We start from the raw sequence: 16246 nt of genomic DNA on the forward strand, positions 1-16246 counted from the left end.
ATAATTTCACATCATATATTGACGCAATGAGCTTTAATTATATTACATAGGTTCAAACAATTGTTATCTAAAAAGCTATAAGAACAAAAGTTTGTTGATATCTGCATTTTTGAGCACCCAAGAATTGAACAATAAAAACACGACTAAAAATACTCATTACTAATGGTAATTATCGGATGGTCACCTTAGAAGTTTAACTTTCACTAAAGGATGTATAGGAGGTGGAACAACACAATAATACAATTTGTATTAAATTTGCTTATATTCCATTCACCCAAGCTTTCTCGAAGGACCAGTAAAAATGACGTGACACTTTGTCACTTCACCACTCGCTGATGAGAATACTCTTGAGCTCTCGACAATGTCGACTCTTCATAACTGTGAGACTTAGTGATTTTTCCTCATTCGACACAGCCGATACTGACATCTATTCAATGACAATACAATGACACATTTTCGCCATTTCTTCAAAAAGAGGCATCATTGAATATGTTCTTAGTTCAAGTATAACGAAAATAAAAATATTTCATTGAACTATCAGTGATAGACAGCAGTGATTCCAATATGAATCATCATTAAATTAAATTATTTTATAAAACAGTAGTGTGACAAAAAATTTAGACCAAACATTATTTTTTTATATTTTTGCAATTTCTACATACATTTATGTAATTTAAAAAAGTAAAAACACTATTTTAACATAAATAATTTATTTTTGCACATTTTTAATTGAATTAATAATATCTAGTAACACCACCTTTTTATTTTTTACTTCGAGTACTCTTCTATGTATACTCTCAAAAAATAAAAATGTATGCAATCACAGTCTCCATTATCATTGCAATGTTTGAAGATCAATTTGGTCCCTAGCCTTAATGACAAGACATGGTATACATATGTGAAATGCGACAAACAATAGAATGCATTCTTATGTTATTCGCATTTGTGTCTAGTCAATAATATGCATCTGTTTACATTATTTTAATTGGTCAGGAAAGGAAATTTAAGTGTCATATCGCTAGTCCAATATCCCATTTCTTCTGGTTGTGAGCTCAATCGCCGTTGTTTTGATACACATACGTGATTAAAAAAATGCATTAACTTGTATGGCTTCCTTGAAGGATTACTTTATATTTTTTTAATAGTATAATTAAAAGAAAATGTGTGATTTTTAAATTAATTATAAAATTGTGTGTCTAATCTAGTTAATCTATACTAAATACTTAATCAAGCCCGTAACATGTAGTCGTAAATATATTTTTAAAATAACAATAAAATAAATATTAATATTTTTTTGTAGTAATTTAACTTTTTCTATATATTCATGTGTTTTATAATGATTCAAATAAGGTAATAAATTTAATTTATTTTATTTTCTTTATTCATAGATTTAATTATTAAATTAATTTATTGTTTCTACCTATTCTTATAAAATACAACAATATTTTTCTCACACATAATAACATTTTAATCAATATTTTCAATTATTTCATAAATATTTACATATTTTTAAAATATGTATCTAGGAGATCGGAATTAGTGCTAATATTATGTAATTGTAATTCCGATCGTTTAAATATTTCGTGATAAATATTTGAAATATAATCGAGCTAGTAAAGAAATTAAAATAGTTTATTAGTGAAACAGATTTCACTGATTTACAGACTCTTAGATTGTGTTTACACCGTTATAATGGATTGGGCTTATAGCTGTTATGTTGCAACGCTAGGTTTACAATAAATAAATAAATTATGGATAATATTATATTGTGGCGGCGTTCTGACAGTTCTCAGTGTTGCCACACCACCGCTCAACTTGTGAAGCGGGTGATTTTTAAACAATTGGCTAAATATACATTCTTTTCTTTTCACTCACCATGAACACGGTCTAACACCCCGGGTCCTCGCTAGCTCTCTAAAAAAGGTCGTTTATTTAAGTAGCCCTCAAAAACTACATACGCTACAATATATTATATTTTTTATGAGTAATATATATTTAAAATAATTAATATTATAATAAAAAAACTATAATTTGATTATATTTTTTTGCATTTGATCAGTCAGTTTATATATGACATACTATATTGTACATTTAATAACACGTTTTTATTTAATACATAAATTTATAAAAAATATTATTTATTGTAAGTTGAAGAGCCATCTCGTAACACTCAATATAAAGTTTTTTTTAACTACATATATGTTTATGTATAATATGTCTTGTTATATGTCAGTTATAAATATTACTCTAATGTCAAAGATGTCATGAATTATTAATTAAATATTTATAAAAAATACACACAAGTTAAAATAATAAATAAAAATAAATTTTATTAATTAATTTTAACAAATTTTTATGGTTTATGAGATCTAGGCAATGTATTAAAGTAATTACAGCATATTGTAATAAAAATCTTGATATACTGTGTTTTTCTACAATAAATATGTAGATGACATCTATTTTACATTTTAATAAGTTATTATTTAATACATAAATATTTAATAAAAAATATTTACAAAGATCATATTTATTTATGTATATGTAAATGAATTTTAAGTGTATTACTTACACTTAAAATTTATTTATTTTTCAGCAAGGTGTCGCGAATTATTAACTAAGCATTAAAATAAATAGTATTCAAGTAATAATAAAAAATAAATGGATCTTCCGTTTATTAAATAAAAATAAATATTTTATCAGATTTTTTAATTTACTTATTTTAAGCATGTAAATAATATTAATTATCATTTTCAAGTAAGAGTTTGTAAATCATGTACTTGTAAAATAAAATACACAATCTCACAAATATTAAAGTTAGCTTGACACATTTCAGGTTTCGTATACCTCAAATATAATTTATATAATAAGTTAAAAATGCAATAGAAGATATCAATAAAACTCGTTTTTGAGATTCACCTTGACGCGCAATATTTTTCGACGAAAAACAATATTCTTTTATATAAAAAGATCAGAAAAACAAACAGCTTGTTCGTTCGCATATTTATTTTTTATGTGAAAAAAAGCAAATCGTAAGAATCGCGTGTTCAACACACAATATGGATACACAAGATGATAGAGATGGTCATGATCTAACAATAATATTATAATAATATAATGTTTATAATAGCCTTTTCGTAAAATATTTGGGTATGATCTTTTTGTTTTTTTTTGTAAGTGAAATTTCATCCAATGCTTAGTTACATAATTTGTTTGTTTCATTAACATTCTTGTATCATAACAACCAAGCGATCAAACCAATATGATCCATAACAATCGGTTATATTCACCTTGTGTAAGAAAATAGAAACGGTCAATGTCAATTATATGTATATATATATATATACACGAGCAATTCGTTACAATGACTGGGAATTCCCTAATAATTATATGTACGTGTATGTTTATAAATCACGATTGCTAAGCTACATTATCTAGTGATTACGTAATTATATTTTGGCACTTTTAAATTTAAATATATTTTTTATATGTATCTATACTTGAAAAAATATTTTGCAACACTTACACTTGTGGAGATATACACGAGACACGAGAGTATATTCTAAAATATAATCTTCTAAAATGCTCTCTTATTAGTTACTTTATAATGTCTGATAGTAAAATAATTTTGTTGTAAGACAACATCTATGGAATTTGGGTGTTTTATAAGAAAGCTTTTGCGTAATGCTCATAAATTGAACAGCTGTATATTCAACAACGCTGTCACTTGTATTTCGTATTGGTACATTTCACTGGCATGTCTGTACTTGTCATCAATATAATATTTTAAAGTATTTATTTACTTAATGCGTCCAAATCTCAGATTGTCACATACGTCTGCGTGACGAATATACTTGTTCAGCAAGTCGCAAATACATATTTATATACCAACATGTATTTTGTTACAGTTGAATGTCTGTTCTCGAGCTTGAGTTTATTGACATAAAGCCAATTATATGGTTATAGATTTTTTATTATGTCTTTTGTAAGATGAGGATAACTGTTATACTCGTTTAACTGTTTGGACTGCATTTTGTGTTTTGTGTATTAAGTCAATATTTATTCACATATAAAATACAAATTACTATACTTTTTTTATAAATAATATTTATAATGCTTTTTTGTACATAGCAAACAATATTTTATTTATTTTTGTCATTCATACAATATATTTTTTTATTTTTGTAAAGTAATTTCCCGACCATTAGTACTAACTTAGACACCATTATATATCAGTTCAACGAGCAATCAGCATGTGTTCTTAAATGTATGTCTTATGACTAGATGCTTACCAGGAGGGGTGTATCAGTACGTGTAAAGACACAGGACAGTATTAGTTTGTTGTTTTTAATGTAGGGATAACCATACATTAAAAACATTGTTACCTTATTGCCCCATTCACTTTTTTAAAGCATAAAAATGATAAACTGTGTTTTAGATTCACTGTTAGTTTTGGAATAAAAGAAATCTAGCAATTATTACGCAGCTATTATTATTATTATAATATATGTTTTAATTAAATTAATCCATGCTTCGTTTTTCAATTGTATTTATTTTAAAAATTAATTAAAAAAAATATGTTTGTGTGTTTGTTTTAGTCCACTGACCGTTAGTGCTAATTAGTGATCAAAAATATTTTTATGTATTTAATGCATTCAGACTACAATTAATATGAGATATATTTGATAGACGCATCTGCGTTCTATCTCACACATGTATATTTTTAAATAAACACTTTTAGACGAGTTTTGAGACATATATAATAATTTATTTCACTAGTTAATTAAAAGTAATAATAAACATATATTTAAATAATAAATTAAATCATCTTATTTTATATGTTTGTGTATTAATTTAAATATTTATAGTAAATTTTATATACAAATTATTATTATTAACATTATTTTCTACTTTATGTATTATATTAAAAATAATTCCGTTATTTTATTTTAATTATTTCGTAATATCGGTATCAAAAATATGTTCCGTTATTAAAGCTCACATTGAAATAAGTTTCTAACACTATTTAAAATAATTTAAAATAGTGTTATTAATTTACATTTTATATTAAACATAGCTGTAATTTATTAGATGTTTATTTAAAATATCATAAATTAAAATTATTATCACGTAGGATTTTTACTTCGAATTGTTACTTGTTATGCTTTTATAAAAAATATACATGGTTTATAATTCGTATTGAAAATACTGATAGAAAATGGTCAGTATATGTAATTTAATATGATTTTACTTTTTTTATTATTTAATTATGTTCTGATAAACAAGTGTATAAAAAATAATAAGGATAAGCCTTTAATATTATAAAACTTGTTTGTAAAATTACACGTTTCAGCCTAGATCGCCAACCAAGGAATAATAGCGAAACCGGTTGTTAGTCAATAAAAAAACGCAAATGAAAATATGAAGAAGACGTACAAAACAAAATATAACAATGAGCGAGACGAACGAAATTTCGACAATGTATGTTTCAAAGAAAATTATCATCAGGCAAGGAATGGCATTGATGAATCTGAATGTGTGGCGAACGGCACGCAGAACTGCATTCGAGGATTTGAAGAGTCCGGGAAGAAAAAAATGTGTTCGTGGAATTTAAGCAAATGTTTGTACAGGCATCGTATGGTTTGACGAGGACGCAAAAAACCGATAGAAGAGGCGTATAAAGCATCAGCATCAATAGACACACACGCCAATCCAGTCTAGGCTCCCGACCAAGCATGAAGGTGTTCCTCGCCACTGTGGTATTGCTCGCCTTCCTGGCTGAAGCTTTTGGAGCTACATATAGACGTGAGTGACCATGACCTCTATGTATATATACAACTAACGAAAAAAACAATAAAAAATTGACCTTTTTAGATTAGCATTGACATTGAAAAATATTTATTTAATCGGTTTAATTTATAAATTTTGCAATATGTATAATTCTAATGACGTAATTCTCAATATGTAATCTAAAACTGGTTTTGAGATGCTTCAAATCAGAATAAAAAACATTGTAATGTGATATCGACGCCCGGTAAAGATCGCAACCTTTTCACGTAATATAATAGATATCAACGCGCAGTTAAGATAGCAAACTGATTTTATTATTAATGTTCTTTTCAGTGATTCCGATAGCTGAAGATGAGTTCGCTATACTCGTGTCTGACGATATCCAATTAGAACCAATACAAAGAATAAGCAGATCTCCGAAACGCAAAAACAGACCAGAAAATGTTCAAGGCGTTCCACCAGGAGGCGCTGATTTTGGTTTCGGAAAACCTCAAGGTCAATTCGGAAACCAAGGATTCGGAAATCAAGGATTCGGGGGCTTCGGAGGAAATCCAGGGTTTAACACCCCTCAATTCGGATTCTCAGGAAACTCTGCCTCTGCTAATGCAGCTACACAAAACTTTGGAGGGGGCCATGGAGGCTTAGGTGCGCAATCTTCTTCCGCTAACGCCGCTACCCAAAATTTCAATTCAGGATTCGGAGGATTCAAAGGAAGCTCTACGTCAGCTAACGCCGCTACGCAAAATTTCAATTCAGGACTCGGAGGAGCAGGAGGAAACGCTGCTTCAGCCAGTGCTGGCACACAAAACTTCAACTTGGGAGGACACGGAGGAGGAGCTTCTGGAAACGCTGCATCGGCGAATGCTGCAACTCAGAACTTCAACGCCGGAGGACACGGCGGTGCATCTGGAAGCCAGACGATTGCCAATGCTGCCACGCAAAACTTTGACGCTGGACATGGATTCGGAGGTGCATCAGGAAGTCAATCAGCCGCCAATGCTGGAACGCAATCTTTTGGCGCTGGAAATGGCCACGGTGGTGGGTCTGGAAGTCAAACTGCTGCCAATGCTGCCACACAAAATTTTAATACCGGCCACGATGGAGTATCTGGCTCTCAAAGCGCTGCCAACGCCGAAACGTCTGATTTTGTCTTCGAATCATAAATAATTTTTTTTTATATTTTGCATTTACGATTTATATTATACCATTAGTAAATAAAAACAGCTGTCACTAGATGCTAAGTAATTTATTTTGGATTGTTACAAAATTTTATTATAAAAAGTGTATCATTGTTATATTGGTTAAAAATTATTAAAGAAATTTAAGACGAAAACAATTATATTTAAATAACATTTGAACTGTTTTATTATTTTTTTAATTAGGAAATATTATTATAAATATTTAAAAAAATTTATGATTACAAATAAAACGAATTTATTTATTATTTTATTAGAAACACAATTAAAATAGCAGTATTCTATGATTCAATACTTGAATTTATATGTTGTTTTAAGAAGAACTATAGATGATCTTAAAAGGTAAAAAGTTATTTTAAAGTTAATTTGCTTAATTAACTAATGGTTGCTTTTAAATACATTTATGAGAGCTTATCTGTAATAGATTGAATAGGAAACAAGTATGTAATAATAATAAATATTAATTTAGCTCCATTAGAAAGCTTCGTGACATTATATAAACGTCATCGAAAAATCAACAAGTTTTAATAATATTCATCAGACTTCGAAAATTACCATAAAACGAAATTGAGTCCAAAAAATAATCGATTGAGTCCGAAAAATAATCATTGAAAATGAATTTAGTTTGCCCTAAATATTGTAGAACATTTAAATAACTTATAGTCGATTATCTTATAACATATATTTTTTGAGTTATCAAGGTCTCATATATCGTATTACTTATTTAATTTTAAAATCATTAGAAGTGTTTCTGTTGATGTTTATCTTTAAGACAATGACTTTAAGAGTGAATTGACCAACTTTTGGGTTGAGAATTTAAATTTACCTAATTAAAATTCTACTTTACTCCCATCTTTTGAAAACTTCACATCTATATTAGTAAGTAATCAAAGAAGAGAACTCTGTTTTCCCTAAAAACATTTGTTTTAAACGTTGTCAAAATAAGCTTTCTAAAAAGTAAGTATAAGTAGATGAATTGAAGAATATTTTTGCTTCTGAAAAAAAAATTGGATTTGAATTTAGTATGTCTTACTACAATTTCGTTTCAATAGAATAAATAAACCGTACAGTTTAGTTGTTATTGAATAAATAATGTGAACTATATGATTTATTCGTACTTTTTGGCAATTGAAAAAAAATGTAAAATAAAAAAATATTTTACCCCAGAATCTGTTATAAAAAAAATGTATACGTATATGAACTGATGATTTTTTCTTGTGAAAATAACAGGAGATGAAAAAAACTACATATTACATCGATTATGTCCTTCCTGTAAAGTTTACGGATCGATATAACACATCGCTTTTAACTGTGTCACATACCCTCTCCTCTTACGCTTCATTACCATGTTATCAAAATTTTCTTTAAATTCTTCAACACTTTTACCGTTAATTAAATGCATTATGAAATAAATAATAACGCAATTCACACTTAAAATATTTATTTAAAAAATAGAATTACAATATAAACATATATTGACCATACGAGTCATTCATCAGCAAAAGTGCCCATTTGCTAATTTTACCAAAAGTAAAAAAAAATATTCAGAACTCAACTGGCAAAAGTCTTAGTGTTAAAACAGGACATTATTTGAATAAAACATTTTTTGTGAATGTTTTTCGGCTAAACCACATAACCAAATTTGTATTTGAATAAGTCGATCGCGTTTTACGTTACTCCTTAAATTATACTTTTCTAAGATATCACATTTTAAAACATATTACGCCTTTAAATGTTTGCGTTCGTGTCCTCCGACGTGCTTATGTTCTTGTTCCGGCTCATGACATTTGAGAGGCTTATGTGTTACTTTTTCCTCTTTCTTCACTTCAATCTCAACACTGGCGACCTCTTCTTTCGGTTCCTCTACCCTTATGTCCAGAACGGATTCTATGGCAGATTCTTCAAAAGATGATTCGTTATTAAGTTCTATAGCCGATGCTTCTTTTTCTTCTTCAATCTTTACTTTTGCGTCTTGTATTTGTTCTTTAATTATTGCCTTCTTTGGTACCTCTACTACTTCTTTAACAACGTGTTTATCTTTCTCATGATGAGGCAACTGCATCTTATAATGATCGGTAATCACAGCCACAGGAATATGCATTTCTTTATGAAGTGGTGGCATAAATTCTAGACCCATTGCCATGGGATGAATTAAAGCATCCGCAGGAACCATCATGATTTCAGTGACCATGTCTTCCTTAAAATCTCTACGGAAATCATGGTGATGTCCATGATGGTGGTGGTCGTATCCATGTCCATAGCCATGTCCATAGCCATGTCCATATCCATGACCATAACCATGACCGTGATGCCCGTTCGGCTCATAGCCATGTCCGTGATGATTGTTGTGGTGGTGATGATGTCCTCCCCCATAATTATCATGACCATATCCTCCATAACCTCCATAGCCACCATAGCCTCCATAACCTCCATACTGACGACCATTTCGATTATTTACATCACTGTTGATTTCAAAAGGTTTTGTCTCAGGTCCGACTAAATCGTCGCTTAAATGAACTGAATCTAGATCCACTAAAACAATACAGAAAAAAATCAATATATGTTTTCATGTACATAAACAAATTAAAATAATAAAAATACTAACCAAGAGGTTTACATGACGTAAAATCCAACACAACTAAGAAGGTAAGCGACAAAAGCACGCGGCCGAAGCTCTTCATGTTGAGATGAGGGGAGATCTCTTGGGCTTTAACTGGCTACAGTATCAATTAAATCTTTATATATATATGCTCCTGCAAAATACACACACATTTAAAATATATACGTTCGCAAATATCACCACACCACAGCAGGTTCACAGTTAACTAGCAAACGGCAGTATAACGGATGATTTCGGTCAATCTGCGAAATATATTTTGCATGGAAATTCCCGTTATATATTATCAAAAAACTAGTTTTCAATTGATCTCTATGAGTAAAAAAATAAAAGTTATTATAAAGAAATCATTCATCTGGTCCCTAATGATGTATTTTTCAATCATAAAAAAGCAATACATATTATATGAAGAAATAAATATTAATATATATATATATATATAAACAAAAATACGTACACGATAAAATTAGTATCATCGACTAAAGATAAACGACTCATTGTCTTAATACGTAAGTAGCAATTGCGATAAAATAAACATTATTGAATTACATACTAGCTTTGTTAATCGCACGTACATATTAGTTAATAGTATATAGATTACTGAAAGTGTGAGGAATCTAAGGTCATACTGCTATTTTTATGCGATTAAATATTTTAATATATTATAAACAATACTTATAGCGAGGTCTCTTATTTTTTATGTTTGTATATTAAAATCGTCATTCAAATAAAAAATAATCGCTTACATACGTGTATTTTGCAAAAACTAGGAGTATGTATCATATTTTTATTTCTAAAAATATAGCGAAATTGGGAGATAAATTTCAAAAAAATCACTAAAAGCGAATACGTGCAATTATTTAGGAACATATGTACATTCTCGTACAGTAAATGGTAATAATATTAGTTCATAATTCTTTATATAATGTATATAATTTGAAACGGAATAGAAATTTTAATATTCCTCTTCGTCGCTGCTCAATTGTAATCTTACCTGTTGTTTCCTTCGAATTGGTTCAGAATCATTATTATCAGTCATATCTAATTCCTTCTTATTCGTCAATTTTTTGGTCAAATAGTAATTGTCATTATGATTATTGTTTTTATCAAAAACTTCCGTATCATCGAACCAAACTCTTCCCATTAAAAACATTACTAAACGATAAGCACTGCTTCAAGCAATTGTAAGAGCATATATAAGAAAATCTAAAAGTATGATATTCACAAAATTCAAGATGGTACTGAAACTACTATTTCTGTTATTAGCGATTTATCAAATAATTGCTTATCCAGTTACAAACATTAAGGGTCCGTACGATTTTTGGTAAAATATTTTTTTAAATATGTTAGTTATATAATTTGTATTTCAGATAATAAGAACCGAATGCCATATAAACAATGCATGAAAAAAATTAACATTGACAACAAATCAACTTCAATGCAGGATTTACTAATGCGATTGAGACGGAATATACAAATGGTAAATGTATCTCAAAATACTTCAAAGTCGCAAAATATTATGTTATCATCATCAACTGTGTCCCATGATATGTCAGAATCATCACAAATAGCTTCGCAAGCATCTCATCTGTCTGCAGCTAGCGAAAAACACGCAGCATTGTCCCACGCCGAGACAGAATCATCGCAACTAGCTTCGCATGCGGCTCATCTGTCAGCTGCGAGCGTGCAACATGCATCATCAGCCGTGTCAGAATCATCGCAAGTAGCTTCACAAGCGACTCATCTGTCGGCCTCTAGTGAAAAACATGCAGCAGTGTCACACGTCGAGAAAAATTCGTCGCAAGCGTCTCATTTGTCAGCAGCGAGCGTGCAGCATGCATCATCAGCCGTGTCACAAGCATCGCAAGTAGCCTCACAAGCGACTCGTTTGTCGGTTTCTAGCGAAAAACATGGAGCATCAGCAGTGTCCCACGTCGAGAAAGAATCATCGCAAACGTCTCATTTGTCTGCAGCGAGCGTGCAACATGCATCATCAGCCGTGTCAGAAGCATCGCAAGTAGCTTCACAAGCGACTCATCTGTCGGCCTCTAGTGAAAAACATGCAGCAGTGTCACACGTCGAGAAAAATTCGTCGCAAGCGTCTCATTTGTCAGCAGCGAGCGTGCAGCATGCATCATCAGCCGTGTCACAAGCATCGCAAGTAGCCTCACAAGCGACTCGTTTGTCGGTTTCTAGCGAAAAACATGGAGCATCAGCAGTGTCCCACGTCGAGAAAGAATCATCGCAAACGTCTCATTTGTCTGCAGCGAGCGTGCAACATGCATCATCAGCCGTGTCAGAAGCATCGCAAGTAGCTTCACAAGCGACTCATCTGTCGGCTTCTAGCGAAAAACATGCAGCAACAGCAGTTTCACGTGTCGAGAAAGAATCGTCGCATGCGGTTTATTTGTCGGCAGCGAGCGTGCAGCATGCATCATCAGCCGTGTTAGGTTCATCGCAAGTAGCTTCACAAGCGACTCATCTGTCGGCATCTAGCGAAAAACATGCAGCAGTGTCCCACGTCGAGAAAGAATCGTCGCAAGCGTCTCATTTGTCGGCAGCGAGCGTGCAGCATGCATCATCAGCCGTGTCAGAAGCATCGCAAGTAGCTTCACAAGCGACTCATCTATCGGCTTCTAGTGAAAAACATGCAGCATCAGCAGTGTCACACGTCGAGAAAGAATCGTCGCAAGCGTCTCATTTGTCTACAGCGAGCGTGCAACATGCATCATCAGCCGTGTCAGAATCATCGCAAGTAGCTTCACAAGCGAGTCATCTGACGGCTTCTAGCGAAAAACATGCAGCAGTGTCCCACGTCGAGAAAGATTCATCGCAAGCGTCTCATTTGTCTGCAGCGAGCGTGCAACATGCATCATCAGCCATGTCAGAAGCATCGCAAGTAGCTTCACAAGCGACTCATCTGTCGGCTTCTAGCAAAAAACACGCAGCATCAGCAGTGTCCCACGTCGAGAAAGAATCATCGCATGCGGCTCATCTGTCGGCTGCGAGCGTGCAACATGCATCATCAGCTGTGTCAGAAGCATCGCAAGTAGCTTCACAAGCGACTCGTTTGTCGGCTTCTAGCGAAAAACATGCAGCAACAGCAGTGTCCCACGTCGAGAAAGAATCGTCACATGCGGCTCATCTGTCGGCTGCGAGCGTGCAACATGCATCATCAGCCGTGTCAGAATCATCGAAAGTAGCTTCACAAGCGACTCATCTGTCGGCTTCTAGCGAAAAACATGCAGCAGTGTCCCACGTCGAGAAAGAATCGTCGCAAGCGTCTCATTTGTCGGCAGCGAGCGTGCAGCATGCATCATCAGCCGTGTCAGAAGCATCGCAAGTAGCTTCACAAGCGACTCATCTATCGGCTTCTAGCGAAAAACATGCAGCATCAGCAGTGTCACACGTCGAGAAAGAATCGTCGCAAGCGTCTCATTTGTCGGCAGCGAGCGTGCAGCATGCATCATCAGCCGTGTCACAAGCATCGCAAGTAGCCTCACAAGCGACTCGTTTGTCGGTTTCTAGCGAAAAACATGGAGCATCAGCAGTGTCCCACGTCGAGAAAGAATCATCGCAAACGTCTCATTTGTCTGCAGCGAGCGTGCAACATGCATCATCAGCCGTGTCAGAAGCATCGCAAGTAGCTTCACAAGCGACTCATCTGTCGGCCTCTAGTGAAAAACATGCAGCAGTGTCACACGTCGAGAAAAATTCGTCGCAAGCGTCTCATTTGTCAGCAGCGAGCGTGCAGCATGCATCATCAGCCGTGTCACAAGCATCGCAAGTAGCCTCACAAGCGACTCGTTTGTCGGTTTCTAGCGAAAAACATGGAGCATCAGCAGTGTCCCACGTCGAGAAAGAATCATCGCAAACGTCTCATTTGTCTGCAGCGAGCGTGCAACATGCATCATCAGCCGTGTCAGAAGCATCGCAAGTAGCTTCACAAGCGACTCATCTGTCGGCTTCTAGCGAAAAACATGCAGCAACAGCAGTTTCACGTGTCGAGAAAGAATCGTCGCATGCGGTTTATTTGTCGGCAGCGAGCGTGCAGCATGCATCATCAGCCGTGTTAGGTTCATCGCAAGTAGCTTCACAAGCGACTCATCTGTCGGCATCTAGCGAAAAACATGCAGCAGTGTCCCACGTCGAGAAAGAATCGTCGCAAGCGTCTCATTTGTCGGCAGCGAGCGTGCAGCATGCATCATCAGCCGTGTCAGAAGCATCGCAAGTAGCTTCACAAGCGACTCATCTATCGGCTTCTAGTGAAAAACATGCAGCATCAGCAGTGTCACACGTCGAGAAAGAATCGTCGCAAGCGTCTCATTTGTCTACAGCGAGCGTGCAACATGCATCATCAGCCGTGTCAGAATCATCGCAAGTAGCTTCACAAGCGAGTCATCTGACGGCTTCTAGCGAAAAACATGCAGCAGTGTCCCACGTCGAGAAAGATTCATCGCAAGCGTCTCATTTGTCTGCAGCGAGCGTGCAACATGCATCATCAGCCATGTCAGAAGCATCGCAAGTAGCTTCACAAGCGACTCATCTGTCGGCTTCTAGCAAAAAACACGCAGCATCAGCAGTGTCCCACGTCGAGAAAGAATCATCGCATGCGGCTCATCTGTCGGCTGCGAGCGTGCAACATGCATCATCAGCTGTGTCAGAAGCATCGCAAGTAGCTTCACAAGCGACTCGTTTGTCGGCTTCTAGCGAAAAACATGCAGCAACAGCAGTGTCCCACGTCGAGAAAGAATCGTCACATGCGGCTCATCTGTCGGCTGCGAGCGTGCAACATGCATCATCAGCCGTGTCAGAATCATCGAAAGTAGCTTCACAAGCGACTCATCTGTCGGCTTCTAGCGAAAAACATGCAGCAGTGTCCCACGTCGAGAAAGAATCGTCGCAAGCGTCTCATTTGTCGGCAGCGAGCGTGCAGCATGCATCATCAGCCGTGTCAGAAGCATCGCAAGTAGCTTCACAAGCGACTCATCTATCGGCTTCTAGCGAAAAACATGCAGCATCAGCAGTGTCACACGTCGAGAAAGAATCGTCGCAAGCGTCTCATTTGTCTGCAGCGAGCGTGCAACATGCATCATCAGCCATGTCAGAAGCATCGCAAGTAGCTTCACAAGCGACTCATCTGTCGGCTTCTAGCAAAAAACACGCAGCATCAGCAGTGTCCCACGTCGAGAAAGAATCATCGCATGCGGCTCATCTGTCGGCTGCGAGCGTGCAACATGCATCATCAGCTGTGTCAGAAGCATCGCAAGTAGCTTCACAAGCGACTCGTTTGTCGGCTTCTAGCGAAAAACATGCAGCAACAGCAGTGTCCCACGTCGAGAAAGAATCGTCACATGCGGCTCATCTGTCGGCTGCGAGCGTGCAACATGCATCATCAGCCGTGTCAGAATCATCGAAAGTAGCTTCACAAGCGACTCATCTGTCGGCTTCTAGCGAAAAACACGCAGCATCAGCAGTGTCCCACGTCGAGAAAGAATCGTCGCAAGCGTCTCATTTGTCGGCAGCGAGCGTGCAGCATGCATCATCAGCCATGTCACAAGCATCGCAAGTAGCCTCACAAGCGACTCGTTTGTCGGCTTCTAGCGAAAAACATGGAGCATCAGCAGTGTCCCACGTCGAGAAAGAATCATCGCAAACGTCTCATTTGTCTGCAGCGAGCGTGCAACATGCATCATCAGCCGTGTCAGAAGCATCGCAAGTAGCTTCACAAGCGACTCATCTGTCGGCATCTAGCGAAAAACATGCAGCAGTGTCCCACGTCGAGAAAGAATCGTCGCAAGCGTCTCATTTGTCGGCAGCGAGCGTGCAGCATGCATCATCAGCCGTGTCAGAAGCATCGCAAGTAGCTTCACAAGCGACTCATCTATCGGCTTCTAGCGAAAAACATGCAGCATCAGCAGTGTCACACGTCGAGAAAGAATCGTCGCAAGCGTCTCATTTGTCTACAGCGAGCGTGCAACATGCATCATCAGCCATGTCAGAAGCATCGCAAGTAGCTTCACAAGCGACTCATCTGTCGGCTTCTAGCAAAAAACACGCAGCATCAGCAGTGTCCCACGTCGAAAAAGAATCATCGCATGCGGCTCATTTGTCGGCAGCTAGCGTGCAGCATGAATCATCAGCCGTGTCAGGATCATCGCAAGTAGCTTCACAAGCGACTCATCTGTCGGCTTCTAGCGAAAAACATGCAGCAGTGTCCCACGTCGAGAAAGAATCGTCGCAAGCGTCTCATTTGTCGGCAGCTAGCGTGCAGCATGAATCATCAGCCGTGTCAGAAGCATCGCAAGTAGCTTCACAAGCGACTCATCTGTCGGCTTCTAGCGAAAAACACGCAGCATCAGCAGTGTCACACGTCGAGAAAAAATCGTCGCAAGCGTCTCATTTGTCGGCAGCGAGCGTGCAGCATGCATCATCAGCCGTGTCAGAAGCATCGCAAGTAGCTTCACAAGCGACTCATCAGTTGGCTTCTAGCAAAAAACATGCAGCAGTGTCCCACATCGAGAAAGAATCGTCGCAAGCGTCTCATTTGTCGGCAGCGAGCGTGCAGCATGCATCATCAGCCGTGTCAGAAGCATCGCAAGTAGCTTCACAAGCGACTCATCTGTCGGCTTCTAGCGAAAAACAT

At 35.9% G+C, this 16246-nt stretch overlaps 2 protein-coding genes across 2 annotated transcripts; one reads left to right on the forward strand and one right to left on the reverse strand.

Annotated features, from left to right (window-relative positions):
• The first annotated feature begins 5703 nt into the window (after positions 1–5703).
• Positions 5704–7139, forward strand: LOC148231052 (uncharacterized). Its single transcript, XM_088193880.1, has 2 exons — positions 5704–5802; positions 6121–7139. Exons 1-2 carry the CDS (start codon positions 5733–5735, stop codon positions 6948–6950), a joined length of 900 nt encoding a protein of 299 aa, XP_088050006.1. The 5' UTR covers positions 5704–5732; the 3' UTR covers positions 6951–7139.
• Positions 7140–8407: 1268 nt separating this feature from the next.
• Positions 8408–9743, reverse strand: LOC148231053 (uncharacterized). The gene is made up of 2 exons (XM_088193881.1): positions 9589–9743; positions 8408–9515 (listed from the first exon to the last, which is right to left on the reverse strand). The coding sequence occupies exons 1-2, from the start codon at positions 9662–9664 to the stop codon at positions 8704–8706; spliced, it is 888 nt and encodes a 295-aa protein (XP_088050007.1). The 5' UTR covers positions 9665–9743; the 3' UTR covers positions 8408–8703.
• Between the last annotated feature and the right edge of the window lie 6503 nt (positions 9744–16246).

The sequence above is a fragment of the Plectrocnemia conspersa genome, unplaced genomic scaffold (genome assembly GCF_051122295.1).
Source record: "Plectrocnemia conspersa isolate PC_06_02 unplaced genomic scaffold, ASM5112229v1 ptg000010l, whole genome shotgun sequence".
NCBI classification, from domain to species: domain Eukaryota; kingdom Metazoa; phylum Arthropoda; class Insecta; order Trichoptera; family Polycentropodidae; genus Plectrocnemia; species Plectrocnemia conspersa.

What these genes read in the sequence shown, in the direction of transcription:
- LOC148231052 (XM_088193880.1), top strand. Translation starts at nt 5,733, where the DNA reads ATGAAGGTGTTCCTCGCCACTGTGGTATTGCTCGCCTTCCTGGCTGAA. An exon ending in TTTTGGAGCTACATATAGAC is followed by an intron (nt 5,803 to 6,120) that starts GTGAGTGACCAT and finishes TGTTCTTTTCAG; the next exon opens with TGATTCCGATAGCTGAAGAT.
- LOC148231053 (XM_088193881.1), bottom strand. Translation starts at nt 9,664, where the DNA reads ATGAAGAGCTTCGGCCGCGTGCTTTTGTCGCTTACCTTCTTAGTTGTG. An exon ending in TACGTCATGTAAACCTCTTG is followed by an intron (nt 9,516 to 9,588) that starts GTTAGTATTTTT and finishes GTATTGTTTTAG; the next exon opens with TGGATCTAGATTCAGTTCAT.